Below are 27,164 nucleotides of genomic sequence, written 5' to 3' on the forward strand. Positions count from 1 at the left end.
GCGTTTTTCGCGATTTTTATTATTTTAATGATTTTCTAATAACTTTTATTTAATTGTTAAATTAAAACTATTAAATGAAATGAAAATGTTACATCTGTACGTACAGTAGATGAATGTCTCAGACCTATATCATTTTCAAACATGCAAACACACGTCCATTGAACAGGCATTATATTACCAATATAAATACAAGTGGTTCAAGGTTAAGTTACCAGACATACTTGTTCATAATCAATGACTGCCAACTAGTTTGGACCACTTTATTAATAGCCCTTAGTGAGTCATTATTTAAGGACATTCCCCCTACAGTCTGATGTATTGTGTTTGTTGATATCCAGTTTCAGTCACAGTCTCATGTTTGTCCAGCTGGGGAACTGTTGCCAGGGTTGAGTCATATCGGGAAGCTGACTCACTTCAGTCTAAGCATTTATTTTTAAACTGAAAAATTGGGAAGACAGTCCCGTGGCTGGTGCTGATATGACACATTATAAATGCTCACAAAGGTACGAGCTGAAGCCGACTGCCGAGACATGATCTGGTGTGAGACTGATATTACACACCCAAGCAGCGATTGTGCTGGCGGGGGGTTGAAACGTAATTACCGTAATACATGTGAGTCAGCAATCCTTCTTTTGCTTTAATTGCTAACACTGTGATCCCCCTAATGTCTCAGGTATCCACTTTTAAAAACAGCTGAGCTTATGAGGGCGTGAGCGCTCCGGCCACACACAAAGGTTTCTCCTGTTCTGTCCTCTGAGATTCCAGCTGAACAGATGTGAGATGCCCATGCAGCTTTGGCCACGTTTCAATATGGCACTGCTTCAAAAATTCCAAAGTTTTATGGTCAAGGTGTCAAGTTATTTTTCCAACCGTATGGCTCCCACTTTGAAACACCCCAAACAATAAATACTGTACAGCTCTACTTTCCTTTAACGGTGCCACAGAGCTGTTACAGGCCGCCTTATAAGACCTTTAAGAGCATTTTTACAATCAGAATTCCTTCTTGCGAAGCCTTTATTTTCACGATGGAAAAACCAAAAGGTGTGGAGGTGATACATCTGTCCGAGGGCTTTAGCACAACTCCATGTTTGGAATTATTGTTTGGAGTGTTACATTACATGCGGATACCTTCAATTTGGTGAATGTTTTTTTTTTTATAATTCTGATCACTGCCACATGGACAGTTACTGTACAGTATGTTGTGTATCTAAAATATTCCCCTTAGTTTATGTATTCAGTGACTGAGAACAGAATGCAAAAATATATCCTGGGGCTATATAATGCATAAATCACTGCAGAGATGACGGTAAATAAAAAACAGGAAATGACTGCAAGAAGATATCTGTCTGTCTGTCTGTCCGTCCGTCTGTACATCTATCCATCCATGTGCTTAATCCTTTTGCTGACGGCTTCAGTTTGTCAAGCCGACCTTCATCCAATCTCTATGAAGCTGCATGTGTAGGAGTTAAGATAATGAGATGGTTTCAAATCTCTTGTTCAGACCCATCTCTCAGGACTTATCTGTGGGAACGACATTCATAACTGTGCTGGGAAAAGCCTGGAAAGCTTATTCACTCTTTGCACATGGATGTGAGGGGAGGGGAGGTACTTCTTCGCTTTCCTCGCAGCCATTTGCTTTCGATCATTCTGGCAGATCGGAGTCATGAGTCACAGCGGGTGGGTGGATGTCTTGGCTGGGTGTGGTGGGTGAGGGATCGGAGTGCCACTTATGCCTGCCAGACACTGAATAAAAGCGTCTAATTTGGTTAAATACGGCATCATAACAAATGGCTGAAGTGCCAGGCTGATTGTCAGCATTGTGCAACAGTCACAGACGAACGGCTCTCTTCAGGGCCAGTGGGGGTCTGAAGGATGGTTTGCAATATGTCTAAAATGTTCTGCTTAGAAACACCCACGTATAAAGGTGACATGTAGGGAAGATGATGTATTATAAGAAAGCGAGTTAGATAAACATTAGATAAACAGATTTTTTCAAAGCCTCACAGTGGTGATCTCAGGCAGGTATGTCCTAACTTTTTCCTCTGAGGGCCAAATTGGATGAGATGCAAATGTGTGGGGGGCGAATACACCACCTGACATAGTTTAACCATATAGAGTACATGGTGTTTAACATTAAAACAAGTGAAGAGGAAGTTCATTTAACATCACTGTCAAGTTCAAAACCAAAGAAGAGTGTATTATGCCAACAATTATCTATCATTTTCTTGGGTTTGAACTCACTCATTTTGACTTATTAGTAACAGATTTCTTTCTTTGCTTTCTTTTGCAAGGACTGGGTGCATCACATTATGCAATGTGAAATCATAAAAAAACAGGAGACTAAATGAGATTGTGCCGATGGATGGAAAGTGTAAATAAACTTCAGGACTGAAGTACAAAAATGTTTTCAATTAAAATGTGTTTATATTGCCCCCTGATCCAGGGGCTTGGCCCAAAGTGAGGGGACAGATGTGAAGGTGGTTCACATCTGGTGTTGTGAAGGAGAACCAGCGTCGCCCTGTCAAAGCATGGACGTCAACATCTCCCCAAACGCAGAGGTGAGTCACGTTTTTACATTCATTACGTACATGTTGGCTTGCGGTCATAATTGTCGAGCACATGCTTGTATATTTCGTGTAATTGAACGAATGCTCACAGCTATATATGTTTCCTTTCCAAACTAATAATCTGCCGTTGAAAAATGCCCTGTGACACAAAGTTGGACGCAGCCTTCCTGAGCCTCTGCCAAGAGACCAGGGATGAAGAGAGGAGACATATCTGTCCACATGACTGCATTACACTCAACGGGTTCTCACACTTCACTCTGTGCTCTTGAGCATAATGGGAAAGTTAGTCGTTACAAACTATGTTCCTGGACAAACATACACACAGCAGTAAAATTATGTAATTTGATATGAGCTTACATCCACTTATGCAAATGAAAATAGTAGTGACAAACTTCTATATGTGTGATACAACCTCAGCAGGCCCTCTCTAGTCACACCTGTCAGTCATCTCCACCCATTCCATGGCTGCGCTCTCTTCTTTGCCTCCCTGGATGAGTGACCTGAGTAACTACCTTTTCTTTTCCCGATATCTTCATTCTTCCTCCCACGTCCTTCTTCCTAACTTAATTGTTTACAGTGGCACCTTGGTTTTCAAACGTCTCGGAATTTGAACAAATCAGAGTTCAAACAAAAATTTAGAGATTTTTTTGCTTCGGATTTCGAACGAAAATGCAGAACTCGAACGCCCCCGAAAAAAGCAGGAAAAAACCTAACGTGTACGGACCGACCAGCTGACCCACGACGCACTTTGTTATTGTGTATAACGCAGCCTCTGTATGCAGACGTGTCCCGTTAGCTACATTTACTGACTGTTTTTTCTTCATATTGAGGTGTAAAACCTTTTCTGTCTCCACACTGGACCGTGGTAGAGTGTCACAGGGGAGGTGCTCGGACAGGGATGAGGCGAGTCTCGGACAGAGCGTTACTTGTTTCATGACTTTGTCACATTCAGAGCTGGACACGCACCGGGCACCTCTTCACTTCTGGAGAGACGTCACTCACTCAGCAACCCCTCCCACATGCAGCGGCCACACACATAGAGGAACAGCGCACCTGCAGCAGACACTCTACATTCACTCCTACAAAAGCCTATTTTAAGGCTTGGAACGCATTGTTTCTTTTTCCAGTCATTGTTATGGGAAAAATTGATTCAGATTTCGAACCATTCGCTTCTCGAACGGCTGTCTGGAACAGATTGTGGTCAAGAACCGAGGTTCCACTGTACTTCCATGAGAAGAAGCAGAAGCTGGTGCTGATCACCCAGTCCGATCATAGTCAAGCTAAATGGTTATACATGAGCTATGAAGCGCATTAACCTGGAAGCGTAGTGCAACACATTTCTCTACCATGGTTGGGTTAAGCTATTTACATGCATTTTAAAAGTCTGATCTTACCCGGACTAGTCCGGTTCTCTGGGGCACCATGTGACCGTGGCCCATGGTAGGCAACAAAGATAATTATGGAGGCGAGATATTGAATATATTTAAAAACTAGAAAATTATATTCAAAATAAATAAATAAATAAAATGAAATAAAAACAAAAAAGTAACGTTTGCATTTGCAAAAATAGTGGTTGTTCAGAAGCCCTGATTTACTGTTCCATTCAAAACCGTCTCACTATTGGCCGTTTTGAAAAATACCTCATAAAAATCAAGAAGCCGGAGAGGTGAAAGGTGACTGTGAACTCCAGATGTGTTCCAACTGCACATTAAAAAACGGCAGCCAGAACTGAAACGGAGTCCAAACAAAAGAAACTCCTCCTCGAACAGCCCAGCACTTCCCAAAACTTTGCATCGACTCCAGCAGCGGACGGGCGGGAGGAGCTCATCCCACCTCTGTCTGCAGGGCGACTCTCTCCTACACATGATCCGTTCCCGCAGGCTGCGGGTTTTGAGTCTCCGGCTGGTCTTTTAGCTTCGTCTCCTCCACCTGTCTGCCAAGTTCCGGTGCTGATGGGTGCGGCTCGGACCGATGCCCACATCGCTGCCTTGACTTGCTGCGAAAAGTTGAGCGAAACGGCACAATAGGAGCGACGGCTTTGGGGAATCCCACCGCGGAGCGTCATTTGAACGCATCACTCTCCCCTGCGGACGGATAACTTCTGTCCATCTTGTTGGGATCAAACTTCAGGTCGTCTTTCAAAAGGTATGGATTTTATGAAAGGCAAAATGTATACTGAAACTTTGCCCATGTGATATTTGATCACACTCTATTACACACTTTATTTTTGCGATTAGGTGCGCTTAGTTAAAGGGAAAGAACTCAGTTATATATTCCCAAATTCAGTGTCTTAATTCTGCTGCTATTATAAAGTCACCGTGTGGCAGAGATGTGTGGGTAGTTTTACATGCTGGGCTATTTACAACTCTCTAAATATACTGCGGGACCTGACCTCGCTGTCTGCTTTAGGTGACATCAGGCTTTTAAGTTATTTTTACTTTTCAGATCAGAAACATCTGGTCAAAATCCAACTTTCTGTTGGGATTCGTTTGAGACAAACCTCTAGATAAAAAGTGATATCCAATGTCTGGTCCGAAGGGTGTGGTGAGAGGATGATGTTGAAGAGCTTTGTTGTGACTGTCTTTGCCCTTTTGTTCCCACGAGGAGCCCAAGTCTATTGATATGAGCTGCTTGGATCATAATGCTTCTGGTAGCTACAGGGCTTTTTATGTGGTTTTGAGTTCATCCAGGAAACACGTGGCTGCACAATTTACGGCCCAAACAGGTATAAAAGGAACATTTGTTACATTTAAAATACTGCACAGCGTTTGTCGAGCATAGACTTAACTATTGGATGCTTTATTAGCATATAAAACAACTTTTACTTTTGCTTAAGTATTACATTTATCAATAAATAAAAGAGTTTTTTTTGTTAGCAAATTGGGCTGATTGGCGCCAACCTTGTTTGCACCTATGCTAGCATAGCCACCAATGAGTTACAATAAAGCCTGCTTGGCGATTGCAAAATTGAATATCAACAAGTAGCAAGTTTCCGAATGTTAACTGTAAAAATGTATCGCCACCTTTTCAAGATTGAGTTGCTAATCTTGCGTCATTGCCACACAAGGCATTTAAAATTGCAACATTCTGACATAGAAATTCATCTTATATTTAAAAAACCTGGTTTCAGAAAATATAAAAAAAATTAAATATTCTGGTGTAAATTTGAAATAGAGGAACTTCTTGAGCACATGTTTCTGTGGCAACAAAGTGAATAGCAATTCTAATTTTGCTTGAAATAAGGTGTTTATAAACAAGCAAAAATACATTGACACAATTTTGTTCTCTAAATATCACGCAGTTCTGCACTGTTTTAAACCCTGGTGGCTGCAAAAATAAACAGATTTCTAAATAAGTCTCCCCCGTCCTCTGCTTGCACCACCTCTTTCTCACCTATAAAATTTCACAACAGCCCAAATAATTTTATTGACTTATAAATAGGTTGTTGTTTATCTATAAAAGACATTTCAATCATGAATGTTGTGCTGCTCTGTGTCTTTAACTTGGTTTTCTGTGTTGTGTTCCTGCATTTCTCCGTTCAAGGAAATTCATTAAATAAGGTCATGAGACTGATGTTTTTTTCAGCTTTGGTATGAAAATGAGAGTAAACAAGAGGGCTACAGTGCTGTAATGTTGTCGTCAGTGTTGTAGTCTTGTGTTTGAGCAGCGATCTGAAAGGAGATATCTATATACAGATCAGCTGTTCATCATCATCTCAGCAGATAAGATGGTATGGACCAGTTAACAAGAGAGATGGACTTCTCACAAACCTTCTCAGAGCAAAAGGGTGAGGCCTCTATGTGCGTCTGTGTGTTTTTGTAAATGCTAACCCACGTTTTGTTCACTGTGACTCACCGACGCATGGAGGAAGTTCTAATTCACTATTTCATGTCTGACTCCTGAAATGGGCTCCTGAAAAGCAAAACATAATCATCTTCATGCTCAGTTTGATCTATCTGTGGGCACTTTCCGTGACACATGTTGGCATCATAGTGCGGCGATCTGAAGTGGTCAGCTACTAGAACATCAACAAACTAAGAAGATATAACTAAACATACAATCTCTTTTTTTTTTGGTGTGTGCTTGACTCTCCACAGGGGGTTTCTCACTCACTAATGACACAGCGTGCCTTGACCAGTCTGCGCTTCTATTTCTGTATAGAATCTCTGAGGTTTACTTCCAGGTGTCACCACAAGTCATCTCCTAGTTTTAACACCATCTGCCAAATCTGAATTTAACTCAAGTGATTCAGCGGTAGCGGCGGGATGGCGGGGTCTGTATGTCAACTTTGACAGTGTGGAATCTTTGGCTCAATTTATGTGGGAGCTGGTCCAACATGGAGGAGCAATAACCTCAGAAACATGTCCGCCCCTTTAGTGTCAGTCCTCCGAGTCCTTAAAAGTATTCATGGAGGGCAAGACACGGGGGAGTCGACCATTCTTACTGAGAACTGGATAATGACCTGCTCTTGAGTCAAGGAAAGCTGTGATGAGTCGATCAGCAAAAATGCATCACGTAGTTGTAATTTGTACGCACTGAATCCTAATGTGATTATACTGAATGACTTAGTTTTTAAAAAATCTAGTGGCCCCATGTTGTTGCATTCGGTGTTGAGGCTGTGTCAAGTTCAAGTCGCTGGACAATTTTGCCAAATATTTTGGGGTGTTGTCACATGACGTCTTGTTCAGATACTGCTGCTTTATTTAGAAGGAAGGCTTGAGAAGTGTGAGTCTGGAACTTTGATCAGACTCTTCATTTATCATGCTGTTGTGTTGCTCTATCAAGAGGAAGAAGGTACTGTTGCTAAAATCATTTTGAGACGCCTCACACGTCTTATGTGTGTAGCCCATGGACTTAACTAGTCACTCGCCACAGTCCATCCGCCAACCATGATTGAGTGATCATAGCAACATGTTCCTGAGCCAGAATAGATGTCTTGGCATCCCTTCCTCTGAGCTGCTTGAGAGGAGGATCCGACTAATCACTGGCAGGTTTGCTCTGAATCTCTGCGGGGCATTAAAGCGTCTAATAATCCAGAAAGGTCAAACTGTGCACTTAAAAGTCCCTTGGTAAAATGGAAGGCCTTTAAATAGACTGAGCTTGAATTCTTCTGTAGGATAGACACCATCCAGAGGGTATTTTAACAACCTGGCAACCCTGCCGGTCTGCTATCTAATCATTTATACTGATATGTATTTCTTTGATATTCAGCGCAGACTGTGTAAGTCAAGGATTCACTCAAATCCCCGCCATAGCTGTCACTCACCACTCCATTCAGCGGCTGCTGGCCAGCGTTAGCTGGAGTGATATGACACGCACACTTGCTGGTTGATAAATCCCTCTATCACCCAGCTGCCGATTAATGATTTCCCTTTTGTGGGCCATCAGTTGTGACGGAGACGAGAACATCGTCTTCAGGAAGACTGGCTTCTCTACCGCCGAGTGAGTGTGATGCAGCGACCAACCACAATGCAGTAATTATAGCCCCGCGATGGCGGAGAAAGCATGAGTAACAACTTCTGTTTGTTTTGTCTTGTGTGTCTTCTGGTTGCTAGAGGGAACTGCCGGATCAAATCACAGGAATATGTCCAGTGGTGCTGGAGGGCTGGGCCAGGAGAAGAATGTCTTAACCCAGAGCAGCGGTGGAACTTACTTCTCCTCATGTGAGGGCTACTTTCCACTCAGTGCTCAGCACATCTGCTGAGCTTCAGATTCCTCATGTTCGAAATCAGCTCCACTCTCTATAAGAAACCAAGCTGGACGGTGGGAAAAACAAGTGTTAGATCAGTAGAATTATTATTTTACCTGTTCATGAAACAAGTCATTTGAAAGACAATTTGTATTTTTAGATGAGTGAGGAGAAACAAGACAACACAGCAATGATTTTACACTCACCATACAGGCGTGATAAAAGCTACAAAACCTCTACCCCTGCAGAGGACAGAAGTCCTGGTAGCATCTTTCTGAACCTGAAGCTGCCCCTCCCTTTATAGTGGGATGTCACTTAGTAGTCACCAGAAAGTGAAGTTACCAAGTGAAAATGAGCTGGTTTATCATTAGCCAACAGTAGATAATGACAGTAATAAATCAGACTTCATCTGTGAGTCAGCAACTGGGAAGGAATCACATGTACAAATTATTATTATTTTTTCATTTTTAGTAGTTTTGACATAGGTGTAAAGTGTAAACATTTAAAGTTGGCAAGGAAATTATTGTGTTGTCATTTCACATTGTCACCGTGAGCAGGTTGTGGGTTTGAATCTTCTTCTTCAAACATTTCTTAATAGTCCCCTACTAAGGTGTCTGTCGCACCTGTGAATTCCAATTTCTTAGCTCTGCTTTTGCTCTATATAGCTGGGATTTGCTCAGCCATATTCCCATCCTGTATTTACTTTTTATTTCATTTCATTCATCAAAATACAAAATACAAGCACAGTGCTTTAACTCTTCAGTCTTGACTATGGGTTCTCTTTGTCACACTGTACAGTAAAGTAAAGTGATTTGTCTTTTCGAGCTCCAAAACAATCATCAAAATAAATAAACTTAACTGTTACAAATAAAAGTGAATCAAAATGAGTGAACCTAAAAGTAAAAATAGGAAAGACTGACGTGCATTTCATGTAAAAAAAAAGTGAAGCAAAGCTCAAATAAAATTAAAACTATTTTGATTATAATTTTATTATGATATTAACACCTGATTATCTTTCAATTTAACCATCACCTCACCAGAGCTGGAGAGGCAGGGTTAAAGCACCAACATGTCTGTCCTGTTTTCGGACCAGCTGATGGTTATTATTGTGTTTTGCTCTCACTCTATCAAAGCCTCTTTGTTCACCAGTCAGTCTCTGCAGCGTCTTTTTCTTGTTGCTTTGAAATTCAAACAGAGAGGTAGACACATAAACCCTGAGGTTTTTGGCTCCAGCAGACCCACACACCCTCATTGTTGTCTTTGATAGCAGTTTGAAAGTGTTTTTGGACAGGAAAGGGACAAAAAATGTTGTTTTCCAGCTTCTGTAGGTGTGAACACCAGCAGCTACAGCTCCTCCTCTGGCGTTTATCTTGGCGGGGACTCGTCAGGAGGGGGCGATGGCGGGGGCAGCTACTTGGATGCAGAGGGGTATGGAAGTGGAAGTGGAGGTGGCGGCAGCAGCGGCTATATCGCGAGCTCGGTGACCAAGGTCAAGTCCAGCTCTTCGGGCGGCGCCCGGCGAACTCAGGCCGCCAGCTCATCGGGTGGCCTGTCGCCTGGATTCCGTGACAGGAAGCAGATATCCAGCCGCTCCGGAGGCTACGATGGTGAGCTCATAACTGCAACCTGTTGGCATGGGCCAGGAACTGAAGGTACCAGGCTGCTGTTTATACTCCTGCGCTGCCATTGTGTTCTCTTCTTTCCAGGGAGTTCCAGCGCCAATTCCTCCCCAGAATTCTCACGCAAAGATTACGGAAACTATTGTAGGGCTAAAATTTATTGCATTATTCACGTTCTGCCCAATAAGAAAACCCTGAATCTCATTGTGTGTGTGTGTGTGCACGTGTTTCCCCTTGTCTTTGTCTGTTTCCTCTCAGGCTCCAGCAGCACCAGAGGGCGGAGCGAGAGCAGAGGTATCCACTCAGTTCCCCCCTCAGTCTTTGGTGTATGGCTTTGGAAACAGCTTATCATTTATTGAATCATCATCGCCTTGATTTCTTTTTCAGACAGTGAGATCCGAGTGCGGCTGCAAAGTGCCTCCCCTTCAGCTTCCAGATGTAAGACCACTGCTTGTTACGCAATCCCCTCATAAAGTAACAAAGGCAGGTTTATAGGAGTTTGCTGCTGCAGGATTGGGGGAACGCAGAGCACACTGTCTATTTCAAATACAAACATATTCCTTCTTTTCTCAGCCTGTCACGTGACCGTTTACATCCTAATCTGAAACATGTGTGCAGCTTCCCGGAGAGAAACAAGGTTTAGTCAGAACATGGTCGATCAGTGGTCGGTTTGCACCGAGACAAAAAAAGTCCTGGTGCACTTTTGTGGTGGCAGAAATGAGTCACTGTTGTTGGCCCAAGTTTTCTGTAGGTTTCAGTTGACTCTCAGATTGCGCCCCCTGCTGAACAAATCGAGTAACTCACGTCCACTCAGTTGTCTAAAGAAGCATGTTCAATTATAGCTGCTACGACCACATCCGAGGCAGTTTGGGGATCAGAGTCTTCCTCATGGACGACACAACAGAGCTCGGCAGGTATTGGGGAATTCGAGCTGCTGCTGTACGATCGCAAGTGCAACCCCTTACTAAACATGCTAAGCGCATCGTCACATGGCAACTGTTTTTGTTTCCAGGGAGAAAAGTCCCACATCCCTCCATAATCCCGACATGACTGGGGTGTCAGGTTGCCAAGGTTATAAAAAGATAGAGGATTATATAACCTCTTCGAAGACTTCTCTGACAAGTGCTTCGACCAAAACTATATGTGGAAATTGTTCTTGAGTTAAAGATAAATAATATCTAAAAATCATATTTCACTGAGTCAATCGCCCGTGTTTTCTATTATAAGGTAAATGAAGATAATAATAATAATAACAACAATAATAATAATAATAACAGTAATAATAATAATAGCATCATAAAAATGTCCTCTGTAAGGATAACACTTACAAATGTCACTAACATCACCTGACTTTCAATATTGCATGTATTACTGATGAACATACTTTTATTAAAGAGCAGCAGTGGTTGTTTTCAAAGTACTGCTGAGCACATTTAATCCCACCTTTGCTGGGCGTCAGATTACAGAGTTTAACAAAGGATTGGGTACGTCAAGTGAAAACAGCAGCTGAGATAATAAGACGAGTTAAATATAAGAACCGTGTAAACAAAGGTGGGCTGTGAAAATGTTTCATCATCTCCGGATAAGCCTCTTGAGACTGAGCTTCTGTGTACGGAAGAGGATTAGAGCCAGTGAAGAAAAAAAATGTGAGTCAGAGTCAGAATTCTCACGTTAAAGTCAAAAATCTGAAAAAAAAGTCAGAATTCTCACTTTAAATTAAAGTCAAAATTCTGAGGAAAAAGTAGAATTCTGCCTTTTTTTTTTCTTCATTGGCCCTAATCATCTTCCATATTAGTGGGCCTTTATTAAAAAAATAAAAAATGATAATTGAACAAAGTCAACCATGAAAAATACATCACCTATTCTTGTGGTAGGAAAATTGACTCGTGAAGTCATAAATGTAGATTTAAAGAAGGAAAAACAAAGCTTCACTGTCTTACACAGTTATTGATGATGATTTATACCACTCTGACTGAGATTCAGTGTTTCTTGTCATGTATTTGACTCAAGGATCTATTAAATATGTAGTGGATGGATGGATATAGAGAGCTGCTGTGGATACATTTAAAAATCGCTCTACACTGTCATCTGGTGTATGTCGTCAATCTCACATTAAACTTTGATGAACTCAAAGAATGTGCTTAAGCAATGCATTTTATTCAATTTGACTTTAATACAAGGTTTCTATCGGGCAGTTTGGAAACCAGCATTTTAATCTGAATGCGATAGAGCCTTGTGCAGCTACTTTCAAACAAATTGTGAACAGATAAAAAAGAACTAACTTAATGTGGAATTAATAAAAAATGATAAGATTCTACAACCTTAACTTTAAAGTATTTACATCCGAAAACTATTTTTTTCCTAATTTACTTTTAAAAAATATTGTTATTTTCTCAATTATTTTCATTTCTATTAATAGATGTTGACAATATTTGACACTATATTTTTAATCCTAAGTAGTATGCATAGATTTTTGGACTGAAGTCCATTGCACATAAAACTCACCCAACTTTTATGCCGTTGTTTATCCCAATATTAAAAGCTTTTTCTTTTTGCCGTGCATGAAAAGAGTGACAAGCGTTGTGGTGGCATTTGTGATGTTTGCCAATAGAATAATTAAGCTTCATGTATTGTTAGTAGCATATCTTATCTAGACGTTATTACTTCCAGAAGATGTTTTAAAGTTCTTAACACTTTTCAATTATGAACAAAGTTTGATACTAATAAGAAGCGATACATGCAGTTATATTTCTAATAAAGTGCACATGATGTAAGGCTCCTGCAGCTAACATGAAGTGACAACCGCATCAAGACTGAGTGAAAGGTCTCTCTTGTCTGCATGTTTTCCGTGTGCAGTGAGAAACTCGACGCCTCTTGAACTTGTCTTGGCCATGATATTTGAACCTCAAAACTTGACGCGGCCTGTACGGGAAGTAGCCTTTGACCTCGGCTGGAGGAGGAATGGAAGCATTGACGTTGGTTCTGTTCAGGGGCCGAGCTGGAAGATGTGAAGAAGCTTCTGAAAGGACGATCCAGCAGCGTCAGTCCGACTCGCTCTTCCGCTTCTATCTCGCTGCCTGTGCCAAAGAAGTCCAGCGTGGAACCCAAAACCATCTCCGTGGGCACTCAGTCAGGTAGTCATGTTACAGGCACACACACAGACACACATGCTGGACGTGCCCAGACTTTTTGTCTCCCCCTCTCCATGATATATGGGTCACCATGACATGAGTATTTCAGGCAAACTAACCCATAGTGCTTTACTTTGTTGAGTTCCTCTGAATCGTCCAGTGCCCAGCACATTCCAACGTCAGTCTGCATTGTGCAAGAATCTACACATCTGGCTGCACATCTGTTCAGTACTTGCAGTCCCAGATGTGGAAACGAATCATAGATCTTTTATATCACGCAGAGGGTTCGGTTTTTCTGCACCCAGGAAATGTGAGGAGTTATGTTCTCCTGCTGTGCGAATCAGATGTTTTATTCAGGGCTGGTTTGTATTCACCGTACCTTTTCATCTTGACCTCAATGCCAAACCAGTAGTTTAGGAATGAGTGTTTGATTTAATGGTGGGCCAACGCTAAGGATGCTTGATGAATATGCGTTTTCAGAGCGCAGTCGGTGGCGCTCTTGGTTTATAATAGGTGCAAAGTTTAATTAAAATAGTTGCCCAAAGCAAAGATTTTAGAGGAGAGAGTAACTTTTAGTGGGTTCTAAACATGAGGACACAGAAGCTTCATCTAGTGAAACTAGATCTAGGTAAACTATTATTAAAGATTTTTTAATACACTTTCTGAATGTATATAGAGCTCCAAACTATATGTTGCACTATGATCAAAAATACCGACCCACTCCACTCCACTTCCACTCAGAGCTTGTGCTCCATGTTGGTTCCTCTCTTTCACAGTGACGTCGTCGTTTGACAATGGAACCAGATCTGCCGGGTTCAACACCATCGACTCGTACGGCGTCTATGATAACACCGTGGGCCCTGCGCAGTTTGACAGCGGCAGCAAAAGCACCCAGTATGATGTCACCATTACATCAGTACAGCACGGCGTCAAGCCGGTCCAGTATGGCGGCAGCCTGAAAGCCGGGCAGTACAGTACCGGAGTGAGCTCCGGCCAGTTTGACAGTGGAGTCAGGTCTGGACAGTACAGCGCCAGTTTGGGATCCAGCCACTATGATATTGGGGCCAGGTCCGCACAGTTCGGCACTGCTTTGGGTTCGAGTCAGTATGATGTCAAATCCAGCCAGTATGACACTGGGGTGAAGTCAGGCCAGTATGGCGGCAGTCTGAAGATAGGGCAGTACAGCACTGGGGTGGGTTCTGGAGTCCAAGCTGCCAGTCTCAGGTCGGTCCAGGTGGATTCCTCCTCGCACGACGTTCTGCTTCCGAACTTCTCATGGTCCACGCTGCCGTCCAACTCAAACACCGTTGTGGCCGGCAACGCCAGCAGCAGCTACGCGTACCAGAGCGGCACCAACAACATGGGGACTTCACCGGTTCTCAGCCCGGCCTCGCCGCCCTCCCTGTCAGGTGAGCTGTGAACCGACATTTGGGCGAGTTAGCAAAATATCTCAAAAAATCATGGACGTATTTGGACAAAATCTCATGGAAACGTTGATAGAGATGATTCAATTTTGGTGGTGTTCATGGTTAACGTTTGGACCCATGAATGTGGAAATGGATTTGTCACTCTGTGGTGGTTCCAATTTCGCTAATGTTGTGCGAGCAAAAATGCCATTTACTGGGCTGATCAACAATATTTCAAATGCTAATGAATGGAATATTATAGCCGACATAAATTAGGACAATCATGTTGGGTACTTTTCTAGTTCAGGGAATCTGGAAAAACAAGGGCGTCTGGAAACAACAGCTAGCATCCTTGTTTTTTGCTACACAATATTTGTATTTTGCCTCCATTTTGTTGTTGTAAGCGACTCACAGCCAACACAAATTTCCTCCTTAAGTCTTGGGGAATGAGGAACTCCGTCATCCAGGAGAGGTTTAGACGCCTCCGTGGTGAGGGATTCTGGGCATATCAGATCAGGAGGAGGCCCTGAAAATAGGTGGTTTTGCAAGGAGCTCCTTCCAATTTGGGACCACAACTAAAGACAGCCGTGTTGTTTCGTGTCTCCAGCTACGGGTTTCCATAACAACATGTTCATTATCCAGCTGTGGTCGGCATGATGTGTCCTTATCTCTTTTTGCAGTTTACGGCTTTCAGAACAATCTGGCGCCTGCCTCCGTCCCGCTGCTGGGCAGCAGTGGTGCGAACGCCCAGGCGGGAGGTGAGTCTGGTGATCACTGTAGGGAGTAGTTGTACACGTATCACCATGAGATGGGTCACAGCTGTTTTAAAATTTCAGGTTATGGAGTTCAGAAAAACACATCCAGCGCGGTTGGAGTCACCGGCTCTGCAGTTTCTACAGGTGCGCTGCATGAATGAGTCAGAGATTGTGGTGTGTTTTGGATTCGGTTGTTATAAATCGTCTTTGCGTCGACAGCCACGAGATCTCAAGCAGACGATGGGTACAAGAAAGACTACGTGTATGTGAGCTCGGACAAGGAGAACGTGTCGACCAGAAGGGAGGGAGATGGCTTCACCTTAGCCAAAGACAGCGGCAAGCAGTTCAGCGGCAGCGCTCAACTGGGAGCAGGTGGTTTAAAGTCTCTTCCCAATTTCATGAAAATTTAATTAAATACAAAAATTTTCTTCAAAATTTACTGATAAAAGATGAGATCTTTTTCAGTCCTTTTCTAAATAGAAAAATAATTTTAATTGCTTTAACTGGACGTTAGCAAAATGTATTTTCAGGCTCAGTTTCTGGGGACTCCATAAAGAAGGAGAAGCTGATTTCAGCCTACAGCGAGGCGTCGCAGCTGAAGACTGGAGGCGGCTACTGTGAGTGAGAACAAGTAAGCTGATAAAAAGAGCGATAAAATGATGCTGCTAACTCTTTCTAGATGGATCCTCGGGAGTCCTGATGAAAGACAAAGCCACCTATGCGGGTGTGTCTTCATTACTTTGAGGGAGAGTGAGGAGTGGATTTGAATGTGCCTTTCTCTTTGCTCAGAGATCCGCAGGGACAGCGGATTGTTTGGTGGAGGCGGGTTTTGCTGCTGCTCGGATGCGTGTTGCTCCTGGTGGAAGTGGCTGCTGGGTCTCCTGCTCCTGGGCTTGCTGCTGCTCGGACTCTTGTTCGGTCTCATAGCGCTGGGTGAGTATGAATAAACATGCTGAGAAACACTGCTGAGTTTAAAGCACTTGTGCTCTTGCTCGAACAAGACTCGTAATTGTTGTTCCACTGAGGTGCTGCTGGACCTTATCTTCACTCCACTCCCAGGAAACACGATACTCCAGCACTATTCATTCATTGTCAGCCGGGCCCCGGAAGACATTTCTACTTGGTGACATCATGGACCTCTGCTTGTATTCTCACAGCAAGCGTATTCAATTACTCAACAATTAAACATCTGCTCAGTCGTCCTTCTGGGGCAACACACTCACTGCTGCGGACACTTTTAGTCTTGTGCTGTATCATAGCGATGTCAGCAATGTGAGTATAAATAATATTGACATGGACACCATGTTTTAATCCTCATCATAAATAAAATCTGACACATGAGGAAACCATGATTTTTTCAAAATAGTTTTTTTTTCCAATTCTTTTAATATGTCTATCAGTACATTCAGTAATAATAATAATAATAATAATAATAATAATAATAATAATAATTTGTCATTACTTTTAAAAACAAGACAGTTCAGATGATAATAATAATAATAATAATAATAATAATAATGTTCTTGGAATAGATGGATTGGGGGTTAGAGCTTTATTTTGGAGGAATCCACATATACAAGTATGTAAGAATAAGTACAAGAAGATTCACTTCGAAAATTCTTATTGTTAACTGACCCATTTAACGCATTAAGGATCGTAAGCTACATGTTATGTGTGTCTGAGGTGTTCACAACCATTTGTGGAATAACATTGAAGGATCTTGACACTTACTTGAGTCACAGTACACATTTGTGGATAAAAGTGGACATTAATTCTGGAAAGTAATTGCATTTATAAGCACATTATAAGCATGTATTTAGTTTGGGGTCTCATTATAAGGGTCCATCAATGCAGCAGAAGGTCAATTTACAGGTTATAGAGATCTATTTTTTCTCATAATATCAGTTTCATCTGAAGGTTTTTATGTAGTATCAACCGCAAACGTAATAAACAAGTTATTTGAAGACTGTAGTGCATGATCTCTGATGTGTACTGTATGATGTGTTTAGCTATCGCTGTTCACCATTCACCTTCAAGCCTGCCTCAGAGCCTCCAGTCAGATGATGGTGAATCTGTTCCTTCTGTTGCAGCTGAGGATGTGAGGAGGCTGAAGAGTCGAGTGGCCTCTCTGGAGTCCCAGTCGTCCGTCTTCTCTGCTCGCACAGGTCAATATTCAGGGGCCGACAACAACATCTACATGGACGGTAAAGGAAACAGCCGCACCGATATCAACCTGTTCACTGGTGGTGGAGCCACTGGTGCTGGAGCTGGAACAGGAGTTATCGTCGCTGGCGGTGGAGGCACGGGTTCAAGTGGTGGAGCAGGGACAGGATTTGTCACTAGCGGTGGTGGCTCAGACTCTGGTGCTGGAACAGGAGTCTTCATAGCTGGTGGTGGCGGCTCTTCTGGAACCAACATCGACGTCATCGCTGGAACAGGAGCCGGAGGTGCCACAGATGTGGGTGTCGGGGTCGCTGCCGGTGGTGGAGGCAGCACCGGTGCAGGTTCCAGTGGGACCAGCAGCAGCAGCGGCAGTCGGACCAGCAGCTCCGGGAGCACCAGCTTCAGCGGCAGTGCTGGTACTAGTGTCAGTGAAGGTGTCAGTACTGGTGCAAGTGGGGGAGCAAGCTCTGGTGATACCATCTTCATCGGTGTCAACGGTCAAGGGGCGCATGGAAGAGGAGGATACGTAAACGTGGCAGATCTCCGATTATTCCTCCACCAGATGTTGAGGTCTGAAATGCAATCGCAGGCATTCCGAGGTAAAACACTCACACCTGCACGGTACTGAAGTGATTTACACAAGTTAAAAACACAAGGGAAAAATAGTAATCACTTGGTGCGCCAGCAGAGGGCGACAAAGTTGAAGAAAATGGCTTTTTCAGAGATAATGTAGCTCAACAAGTTGACAAAATATAAAATAAGACAAAATAAGTTCTTAAATTTGTCTCACAAGCATTTGACTTTTGAAAACGAGTTTTTTAAGGAACATTTTTGCTTTCACGGCAGCCTTCCTTGCATCAGAGAGAGGACTGCCCGGACCAAAAGGTGAGATCTGTGATTTGCTTCGGTGCAGTTTGAAAACTGGAAATTTGAAATTGACTTGTTATTATACCTGAAATATCTGCCTGTCACAGGTGACACCGGACACCCAGGAGTTCCAGGTGAGTCAGCACAAGCATAACCTAGTGAATCTAGTGATACATGTTTAGATAGATTACAACTTTAGACACATTGGATTGAACATATACAGATGACTCCTCTCCTAGAAAACTACAATGTTACTAACTGGTTTTAACTTTTCACCTCAGGCCCACCTGGTCCAATCGGCCACGAAGGTCCTGAGGGTCAGAAAGGTCAAAAGGGCAGCCAAGGTAAAAACCTACTTTCACTTTCACTAAGACAAAGCACTTGGTCTCTTTTGATATACTGACAGGAGGTATGCACACAGGCGAACATGGACGGGAGGGACCCCCTGGTTTACGGGGTCGTGAGGGTGCCCCTGGTCCTCGAGGTGACCCTGGACCCTCGGGTATTGGAATCAAAGGAGACAGAGGTTTGACTGGGATTTACTCTTTTCCGGTTGTTAATATATGTGCTGCGATTTTAGTCAAACATTCTATGTGCAGGACCTCAAGGAGATGTTGGACCACAAGGTTCAGTTGGGCCAGTTGGTCTCGCAGGTCAAAAAGGTCAGTTTTTTGTCATGAGCATTCAAAATGGATCCTTCAATGTCATCTGAAGTCCTTAGACACGCAAAGATCCCAAGGTCAATGGTTGTCTACTTTGCCTTGGCTCTGCAGGTGAACCTGGAGTTGCTGGAGTCTCCGGAGCACCAGGTGCGTTTATTTTTATTTCTTCATTATCCACCTGAAGTTTAGCAAGTTTCAACTGTGTATGTGTTTTATTTCAGGTCAGCCCGGGTCTCAGGGCTTCCGTGGTGAAGCAGGAGCACCGGGTCAGAAAGGTCGGAGATCATTTCCAATTTCTGTGACGCATTACTCACCTGCTTGTTTCTGACAGGTGACAGAGGCTTGGCTGGAGTCCAGGGAATTAAGGGTTTGTATTTTAATACCAGCTCTCATAAACCTGATGGCTCCTCCTTGTTTTTTAATCTGTGTGGCTTGGTTTAGGTGAACCGGGTGATAAAGGACTCAGAGGAGTCCCAGGTTGGTTCTCAGTTCTCCGTCACAAATGACCTTTGACATGACGTACATTTCTAAATGCTCCTGTCTTACTGTTTAGGTGATATTGGGTTACCTGGTGCTGCTGGAGAGAAAGGATCTAAAGGGTCTACAGGTGGGTGATCTGTATGTTGCTCTATATCATTTATATAATGCACACCATTTAGTTGTTATACTGTGACCTTTTAGAGTTTAGACAGAAGCAGACTGCTGTGACGTGATGTCTCAGTTATTGTGGTGGTAATGTGTTTAATTTGTAATGTGATGAGGTTTTGTGTTTTTTGTCTGACTCACTCCAAAACAGTTGAATGTACACTGGTAGAATAATATAATATTATCATGAAAAATCTTGTAAAAATCATTTTTGTGTTTCAAAATGTGTGGCTACACTATACAGACACATAAAAACAAATAATATACAGTGGTACCTCGGTTCTCGACCACAATTGGTCCAGACGGCCGTTCGAGAAGCGATTTGTTTGAAATCTGAATCGATTTTTCCCATTACAATGAATGGAAAAAGAAATAATGCGTTCCAAGCCTTAAAATAGTCTTTTGTAGAAGTGAATGTAGAGTGTCTGCTGCAGGTGCGCTGTTCCACTATGTGTGTGGCCGCTGCATGTGGGAGGGGTTGCTGAGTGAGTGACGTCTCTCCAGAAGTGAAGAGGTGCCCGGTGCGTGTCCAGCTCTGAATGTGCGCTTCTGTGCAGTTTGGCTGTGACAAAGTCATAAACCAAGTAACGCTCTGTCCCAGACTCGCCTCATCCCTGTCCGGTGCGGAGACAGGAAAGGTTTCACACCTCAATAGGAAGAAAAAACAGTCAGTAAATGTAGCTAACGGGACACGTCTGCGTACAGAGGCTGCGTTATACACAATAACAAAGCACGTTGTGGGTCAGCTGATCGGTCCGCATACGTTTTTTCCAGCTTTTTTCGGGGGCGTTCGAGTTCTGGATTTTCGTTCGAAATCAGAAGCAAAAAAATCTCGAAATTTTTGTTAGAACTCCGATTTGTTCGAAGTCCGGGACGTTCGAAAGCCGAAGTACCACTGTATATTTAATCTAATCAAAATGTTTGATGATGGTTTATAAGACAAAATAACAAAACAAAATTACAATTTGAATATGTCAGTTCTCAACATTGTCCGTATCAAAGTCAACAAATAACTACGTGTGCATGGAAGTGCATGGGGACCTTTTTTCCATGGTTGTATTTCAACAAAGCTTTCAGGGCTGGTTGGAAACAAGCTATCAAAACAGGTTTTATTTTGGTGTAGGCTGAAAACTGACATTTAGATTTTTATACACAACAGATACAATCTGATAGCTGCACTTGCCTGTGTTACACTAACTTTGGATTTATGTGTTGAAGGCTTCTTTTCTTACTGTGCCTGGACTGTTCTACTTGCTCTGTACATTACTGCCACCTGCTGTCTGTTTGTGCTCATTACACTACAGTATGCACCGTATAGTACAGTGTACATACAGTACATCTTCAGTTCATGACTGCTTGGTCCTGTTCAGGGTTGGAACATGACATGAATGCTAATGAAAGGCTTGGCAGTAGTTTGTGTTGTTCAAGTGTTTTGCTAAATAAAATATGTAGAGAAGGAAATGAATAACTGTTACTCCAGTTTGCCAAAACATTCTTTGCGTTGAAGCACTGAGCTTTTACATACATGAATATTGATTATTAGGAATCTCTTTTTGAAGCCATCAATCCTGCTCAACAAAATCTGATATAATATTGTTATATTATAGTATTATTACAATATTATCACGGCAAAAAATATTATCATTGCTGGGTCGTTTCATCACTGAAATAATACATTTTAATGTGTCGATAAAGCCAAACATACAACAACATGTTGTGATATGTTAGTATGTTGTCTAACAATCTAGAAAGAAAAATCAAATTATTGATTTGTGTTATTTATTTTATTCATCTTATTTGAAGCATCTCGCCTGCTTTATGATCTGAATAGTTGTGATTAAACCTGATTCAAACTTCAGGTGAACAAGGGTCCCCTGGAATTCGAGGGCCGCCCGGCACTCCTGGAGACGCTGGGATCCCAGGTAGAGCTCTCGCAGCATTACTGGGACTGTACAAGGTGAATAGAAATAGTAATTACATTTGAAAACTGTTTCAACAGGAAAACCAGGCCTTCAAGGACCACCAGGTAAAACCAACCTTTACTACCTGATGTCAGGTAGATTTTTTTTTTTTTTAATGTATTGGATTTAAATGTCTGTGTTTATGATGAAGGGATCCCCGGAAACCCTGGGCAGCCTGGGGCTAAAGGTACCACGCTCTCAGTTTTGATGACTCACTGTCTGGTTTAAAATGCTCAACGAAAGTCTCCTCATTTTTAGGCGACATGGGTCAAGCTGGTCGGATCATCAATGCAGGTGACAGAACACAGCATGAGAGTTGTGACAGGGTAAAAATATTGAGGCCTCACTGGTAACAAAAATGAACTGCAGCTCAATGGTTTCAGATATAAGAGCTCATTATTATTAAGAAACTAAAATTCAAGTAAACATGATAATTACCATGGATGTAAAAAAGTTCAGCTCCCCCTAGCGACCGGCGAATTTGCTTTAGATTTTTTTCTTCGTTGAGAATAAATTTAATCCGTTTTTTTCGGTTGTCAGTTTTACTTTCATTTAAAATATCCCAAAATTGTAGTTAAAAAATATTAGTAACGTACACGTTCACTCTTCATGTGCGAAGCTATTTATACATTTACAAAGTAAACAATAATAACCACCATAAAATCCCATCTCTGTCATAAATAATGAGTCATTTTCTCTTGAAAACGTTTTTGTTTTTAACAATATGTGATTGTATGTATGTGTGACTGCAGCTGGTGCCTCTACTGTGGGCATCCCGGGACCCCCGGGGCCCTCTGGACCCCCTGGTCCTGCAGGACCGCCGGGACTATCAGGTCAGATTCTCAGCATCACTAAAATCACATAGTACAGTGGAGACTCACCTTGCTGTTGTCTTCCACTGGTCCTCAGGCCCCATCGGCCCCGCAGGTCACCCAGGCCAGCCAGGTGAGTCTTCCTTCCTCTGGCACTCCACAGGGGCGTCCTGACACTCATCACTTCTGTCTGTGAAGGTGCCAAAGGTGACCGGGGCGACGCAGGAATATCAAGTTCCGAGAGATTCAGCTCCACCAGCGCACACAGTGAGTCTCAGACATCCGTGTCATCAATAACAGCAGATCTGTCCAAGAGAGGTGACCAATCCTTTTCCAAAACTTCAGACCAATATAGTTCGTCTGGGGTCGGAATACCAGGCCCACCTGGACCGCCTGGCCCTCCTGGACGCCCAGGTAAGCACTAGAAAGAAATATAATATGAAGCAACACAAACAACAAAACAGAGCAAAATTTGGATGTATGCTCCCTAAGTTCAGTGAAATAGGTGATTTGTGATGTAAAAGTTTTGTTAGTTTAAAGGTAAAAAAATATTATTATATATAATAATATAATAATAATAATAATAACAGTACTACTACTACTAATATAATAATAATAATAATAATAATAATAATAATAATAATAATAATAATAATAATAATAATAATAATAATAATAATGAAAGTTCTAACTTCACTTGAGTTTTGACATGTATCAAACTTGAGGCCCACAGGCCAAACATGATCCACCAAGGCGTTTTATGTGGCTGGCTAAGACGCTAGTTTAAGCTTCCCCATTTGACTGGCTGTTTTCTATAGAGTTCAGTTGGTAATGTAAACAATGTGCCGGGACCTTTTGAGTCAGAGAGGAGTTTCAGCAAGAGGCAATGCTGTAGAGAGAAGTGAGCAGATGAGTGAGCGACTCAAAGCAGCCTCCAAAAATAATAAAAAATATCGCAGTCCTTTTGGACTTGATCAAAGCAGGGCTGTTGAAATGAGTTTGGTGCTTCAAAATAGATGAAAAATACACTTTGTCTTTCAACATATCACCAACTTGACTGCGTGATGTCACGTCAGCCATGATCTGATCATGTGACCACCATGTTCATCAGCTGTGTCACTCTGCTGCACTCTTTAGGGTGACGCCTGGTTCAAATGGACACACTGTGACTCTGACTTTACATTTCAGGGGATTCCAGACAAGGACCGCCTGGACCACCAGGACCTCCGGGTCAGACAGGTGAGTTTTATTTGGTTGAATATCAAAGACGCCGTGTCAAACCTCATCGCCGCGCTTTAGGTTACGGACGTCCAGGACCCAAAGGAGAGAAGGGAGACTCCGGTTTCACGTCAAGCTCTGGTAGGACCCCAAAACCATCCAGCTGATCAGCTGTAATGGATGTAACACCTCGCTCTTCTTAGGCACCATCTACACTGGACCTCCTGGACCCCCGGGACCTCCGGGACAGAAGGGGGCTACAGGTAGCTTTGTACCTTAATAAATACGTTTTTTTCTTTGGAAGTGACATTCAAAAATTCATGTTTCAGGTTCTCCTGGACCCAGAGGTTACCAAGGTAACAACCTTCATTATGAAACTGACCATCAGGAGTGTCAACTGTTGTAGTGCTTTATGGGATTTGTCGTGTTAATGGAGGAGGGGGGAATGTGAGACCAAAGAAAGAGTTTTTTTGTCTGTCCATCTGTATATCAAAGTGTGGTGTTCCACGTGTCTTAGGTGAGCCAGGTGTGCCCGGGACACCAGGACGATCCACAGGCGCTGGTATTCATCTTCTTACATCCTAAATCTGTCTCTGATTCCTGATGGTTTCTGAAGAACCTGCTCCTCACTGAGTGTCTGTCCTTCAATAGTTTCAACATACTCGGGTGCTCAGGGACCTCCAGGACCCCCGGGACCTCCTGGACCTCAAGGAATCAAAGGTAGCTGAGAATGAGGAGCAAGTCCCGTTGGTGAAACTCAAACTGCTTTTTGTTGTTCCTCAGGAGATCCTGGGATTCCTGGCTCCACTCGAGGTAAATCCACAGGCTTTTTCAAATCAAATATGAGGTGGAACTAAGGATGGTTTTCCACAGTCACCTCAGGTCCCCCTGGTCCCGCGGGACCTCCTGGAGTTCCAGGTCCACCAGGTTCCTTCTCCTCCTCCACTGAGATGCGGCAGTACATCAGCGACTATATCAGTGAGTCTCAGGTTCTTTGACTGATGCCATCATGGTCTCATTTAAAATGTGGTGGCTCCAGGTCGAAGCAGGCAGGGCTTACCTGGCCCTCCAGGACCACCTGGCCCTCCTGGAATCCCAGGAAGCTACTCGGGCTCCATCGAGGACATCTCTGTTCGGGTTGTCGCGTACCTGCAGCGTGAGTCGACGACCACTCAGCGCAGTATTCCTGTGACGTAACCAGTCCGTCTGATCAACACTAGGCTCAGGTTCAAGCCTGAACATTGGCATCCAGGGACCCCCAGGACCGCCCGGCCCTCCTGGTTCTGGATCCTTGACCATCACCGCCCTCATCACCATGCTGCAGAGTCAGTGGTTGAACCACCTAGACGTGTTGAAACCAGCAACTTCCTGCGCTCATCCCTGTCCCTGTGCTGTCCAGGAGATGACGTGAGGCGATATCTGACCGGACCACCGGGGCCGCCCGGGCCTCCCGGGGCATCAGGAGGGATATCGGCAACGTACAGTGTGGAGGAAGTGGCCACCTATGTCTTTAAGATCATGAGCGGTGAGAGCTAACATGGCTGTAGGTGAGCGTTTCAGGTATCCTCACCTGAGTTTGGTTGCAGACCGGGGAATCGCTCGAGGTCCACCTGGTCCACCCGGCCTCCCTGGACCGGCCGGTTCTGGCGGCGCTGGACATGCTACGGCTGTGATCGACTACACTCTGCTGATAAGAAGTGAGTTCCTCTCTTGTTGCTCCTCCCCAGGTCCATATTTCCACCTCATTACGCTCTCTCTCTCTCAGACCCAGAGTTCCGGGCCTGGATGACATCTGCTGTGCAACAAGGCCACCAGGGTCCTCCAGGTGTTCCAGGGCAACCAGGACCGCCTGGACCTCCAGGGCCACCCGGAGCTTCTACAGCGACAGTGATTGGTTCAGGAGGTCGTGGCTACAGCTTGGAGGAGGTCCAACGTTACCTGCAGAGTGAGTCTGAACCGAGCAGCACCAGAGGGACACGCAGGAGATCAGAACCATCATGAAATGTCTCTCAGGTTCTAGCTTCAGAGGCCTGCCGGGACCTCCTGGCCCCCCTGGACCTCAGGGACCACCCGGCGGTTACGGTGGGACGATCACTTACAGCGGTGGCTCTCGTGACGCCATCCGAGCGGAACTCCACAGCTACCTGAGCAGTAAGCTGAAGCACAGTTGCTGCTGGGACGGAACACACCTCCTCACTCTGTTCTGTGTACGTAAGGCGACAGTGTTCGGCGAGTCCTCACTGGACCCCCCGGACCGCAAGGACCTCGAGGCCAGAAAGGAGAGCCAGGAGAATCGAGCGTCATCCAGACCTACTCTCAGAGCCGGAGCTACTCTCAGGGCGACTCTCGCTCCAGCTCTCAGCGGCAGCAGATCGATGTAGGCAACCTCTCTGAGACCCTGGACTTCTCCAGTGTGGCCCTGAAGGTCACAGACTACATCAAGAGTGAGTCGTATGCTACAGACGTCAAGCCAAACAGGACTTTAACTAGGCTCCATCTCTCCTCTAGACCAAGGGCTCCTGCAGGAATACCTGATCGAGGGTCCATGGCGGGATAACGTTCGGGCAATCCAAGGTCCAGCTGGCCCACCAGGACCTCCTGGCCCGCCAGGCTACAGCCGAGTCATCGGATCCTATGGCAACGTGACGGCCGACCTCATGGAGTTCTTTAAACGTGAGTTTGTTCGGCTCTTATTCACCACACTCCTCCTCCCTTAACACTGGCGTGCCTTGCTCCACAGTCCACGGGACGATTGTTGGTCCTCCTGGAATACCGGGACAAAAAGGAGACAGGGGATACCCAGGACCCAGAGGAGAGAAAGGTACACCTGTTTTCATCTCATCCAATTTGTTGCTACAGTTTCTACTAAGGACCACAGGTTGACCCCTGAGGAACACCACATTCAATTGTTTAGTTCACATGGAAGTCAACCATGAGTGTTTTGTATGATCCAGGTGATCCAGGAAGTCCAGGGCTACCAGGACTCCCCGGGTCGTACACCATTCAAATACCCCAGCGAGTGCAGAAGAGAGACACAGGTGAGCCTGGTTTAACTTGCTGTGCTACAAAAGCAAACCAACCTATTCACCTTTTCTACCCTTTTTAGCAAGAAGAAGTCTTCGGCATCAGCAGAACCAAAACAGTGGCGGCTAGAGAGCACAAAAACAGCTCATTTGTATTAAAACGTGTCGTGTAGAGCATCTGTCTTTTCTAAACCAGCTTTGTTAGACTTCTTTTTAGCTGCTGGTCAGTTCAAGACCGACTTTTAACTTCGTCTGCTCGCGTGAAACTCTGCTTCCAGACGCTTTTAATCGCCAACAAAGAGACCGTTTGTACACAGATATGTTTGTTTTTTAAAGAGATTTTAAATGTTCTTGTACACGTCTGGTGTATTTTTTTAATATTGTTGTGTTACAAGAATGAAGCTATGAATGTTTTCACGTCCAAAGTCCAAACTATTAATGCCTTCAACACTGCAAACCTTGGTTCATGTCACGTAGTTTGTGCTGTGGAGGAAAATTCAAAAAGATAATCCACTATTTTGCTTGAAAGTGCACTTAAGTGTTTGTGTGTTTGTGCACCTCAGATGTTGGAGGTGGAGGAAGTGTGTCTCGATTCATGTCAATGATCAAACTTTTTGAAGAAATAAATCTATTTTTGGACCCAAGA

General features: G+C 43.8%; 1 protein-coding gene across 2 annotated transcripts; it reads left to right on the forward strand.

The window, feature by feature from the left end:
- The first annotated feature begins 4,348 nt into the window (after positions 1-4,348).
- On the forward strand, positions 4,349-27,152 carry col17a1b (collagen, type XVII, alpha 1b). 2 transcript variants are annotated; one of them, XM_053876085.1, is made up of 54 exons: positions 4,349-4,712; positions 6,263-6,354; positions 7,956-8,009; positions 8,123-8,230; positions 9,576-9,863; positions 9,963-10,019; positions 10,134-10,169; positions 10,263-10,313; positions 12,866-13,009; positions 13,783-14,415; positions 15,093-15,170; positions 15,249-15,311; positions 15,387-15,539; positions 15,698-15,784; positions 15,847-15,891; positions 15,957-16,100; positions 17,258-17,929; positions 18,177-18,215; positions 18,305-18,331; positions 18,479-18,541; positions 18,619-18,723; positions 18,797-18,859; positions 18,971-19,006; positions 19,081-19,134; positions 19,191-19,226; positions 19,301-19,336; positions 19,413-19,466; positions 21,364-21,426; positions 21,504-21,530; positions 21,617-21,652; positions 21,724-21,759; positions 22,218-22,298; positions 22,375-22,410; positions 22,476-22,544; positions 22,623-22,691; positions 23,466-23,516; positions 23,577-23,636; positions 23,699-23,758; positions 23,825-23,851; positions 24,013-24,057; positions 24,147-24,215; positions 24,279-24,308; positions 24,369-24,473; positions 24,535-24,651; positions 24,716-24,820; positions 24,895-25,020; positions 25,082-25,192; positions 25,261-25,440; positions 25,509-25,646; positions 25,712-25,939; positions 26,004-26,168; positions 26,236-26,316; positions 26,450-26,533; positions 26,602-27,152. In XM_053876085.1, exons 2-54 carry the CDS (start codon positions 6,300-6,302, stop codon positions 26,646-26,648), a joined length of 5,427 nt encoding a protein of 1,808 aa, XP_053732060.1. In that variant the 5' UTR covers positions 4,349-4,712; positions 6,263-6,299; the 3' UTR covers positions 26,649-27,152. The 2 variants fall into 2 exon arrangements, with proteins under 2 accessions (XP_053732060.1, XP_053732061.1); XM_053876086.1 differs by lacking the exon at positions 6,263-6,354.
- Positions 27,153-27,164: the final 12 nt, after the last annotated feature.

Source organism: Synchiropus splendidus, chromosome 9, assembly GCF_027744825.2.
Source record: "Synchiropus splendidus isolate RoL2022-P1 chromosome 9, RoL_Sspl_1.0, whole genome shotgun sequence".
Lineage (NCBI taxonomy): Eukaryota > Metazoa > Chordata > Actinopteri > Syngnathiformes > Callionymidae > Synchiropus > Synchiropus splendidus.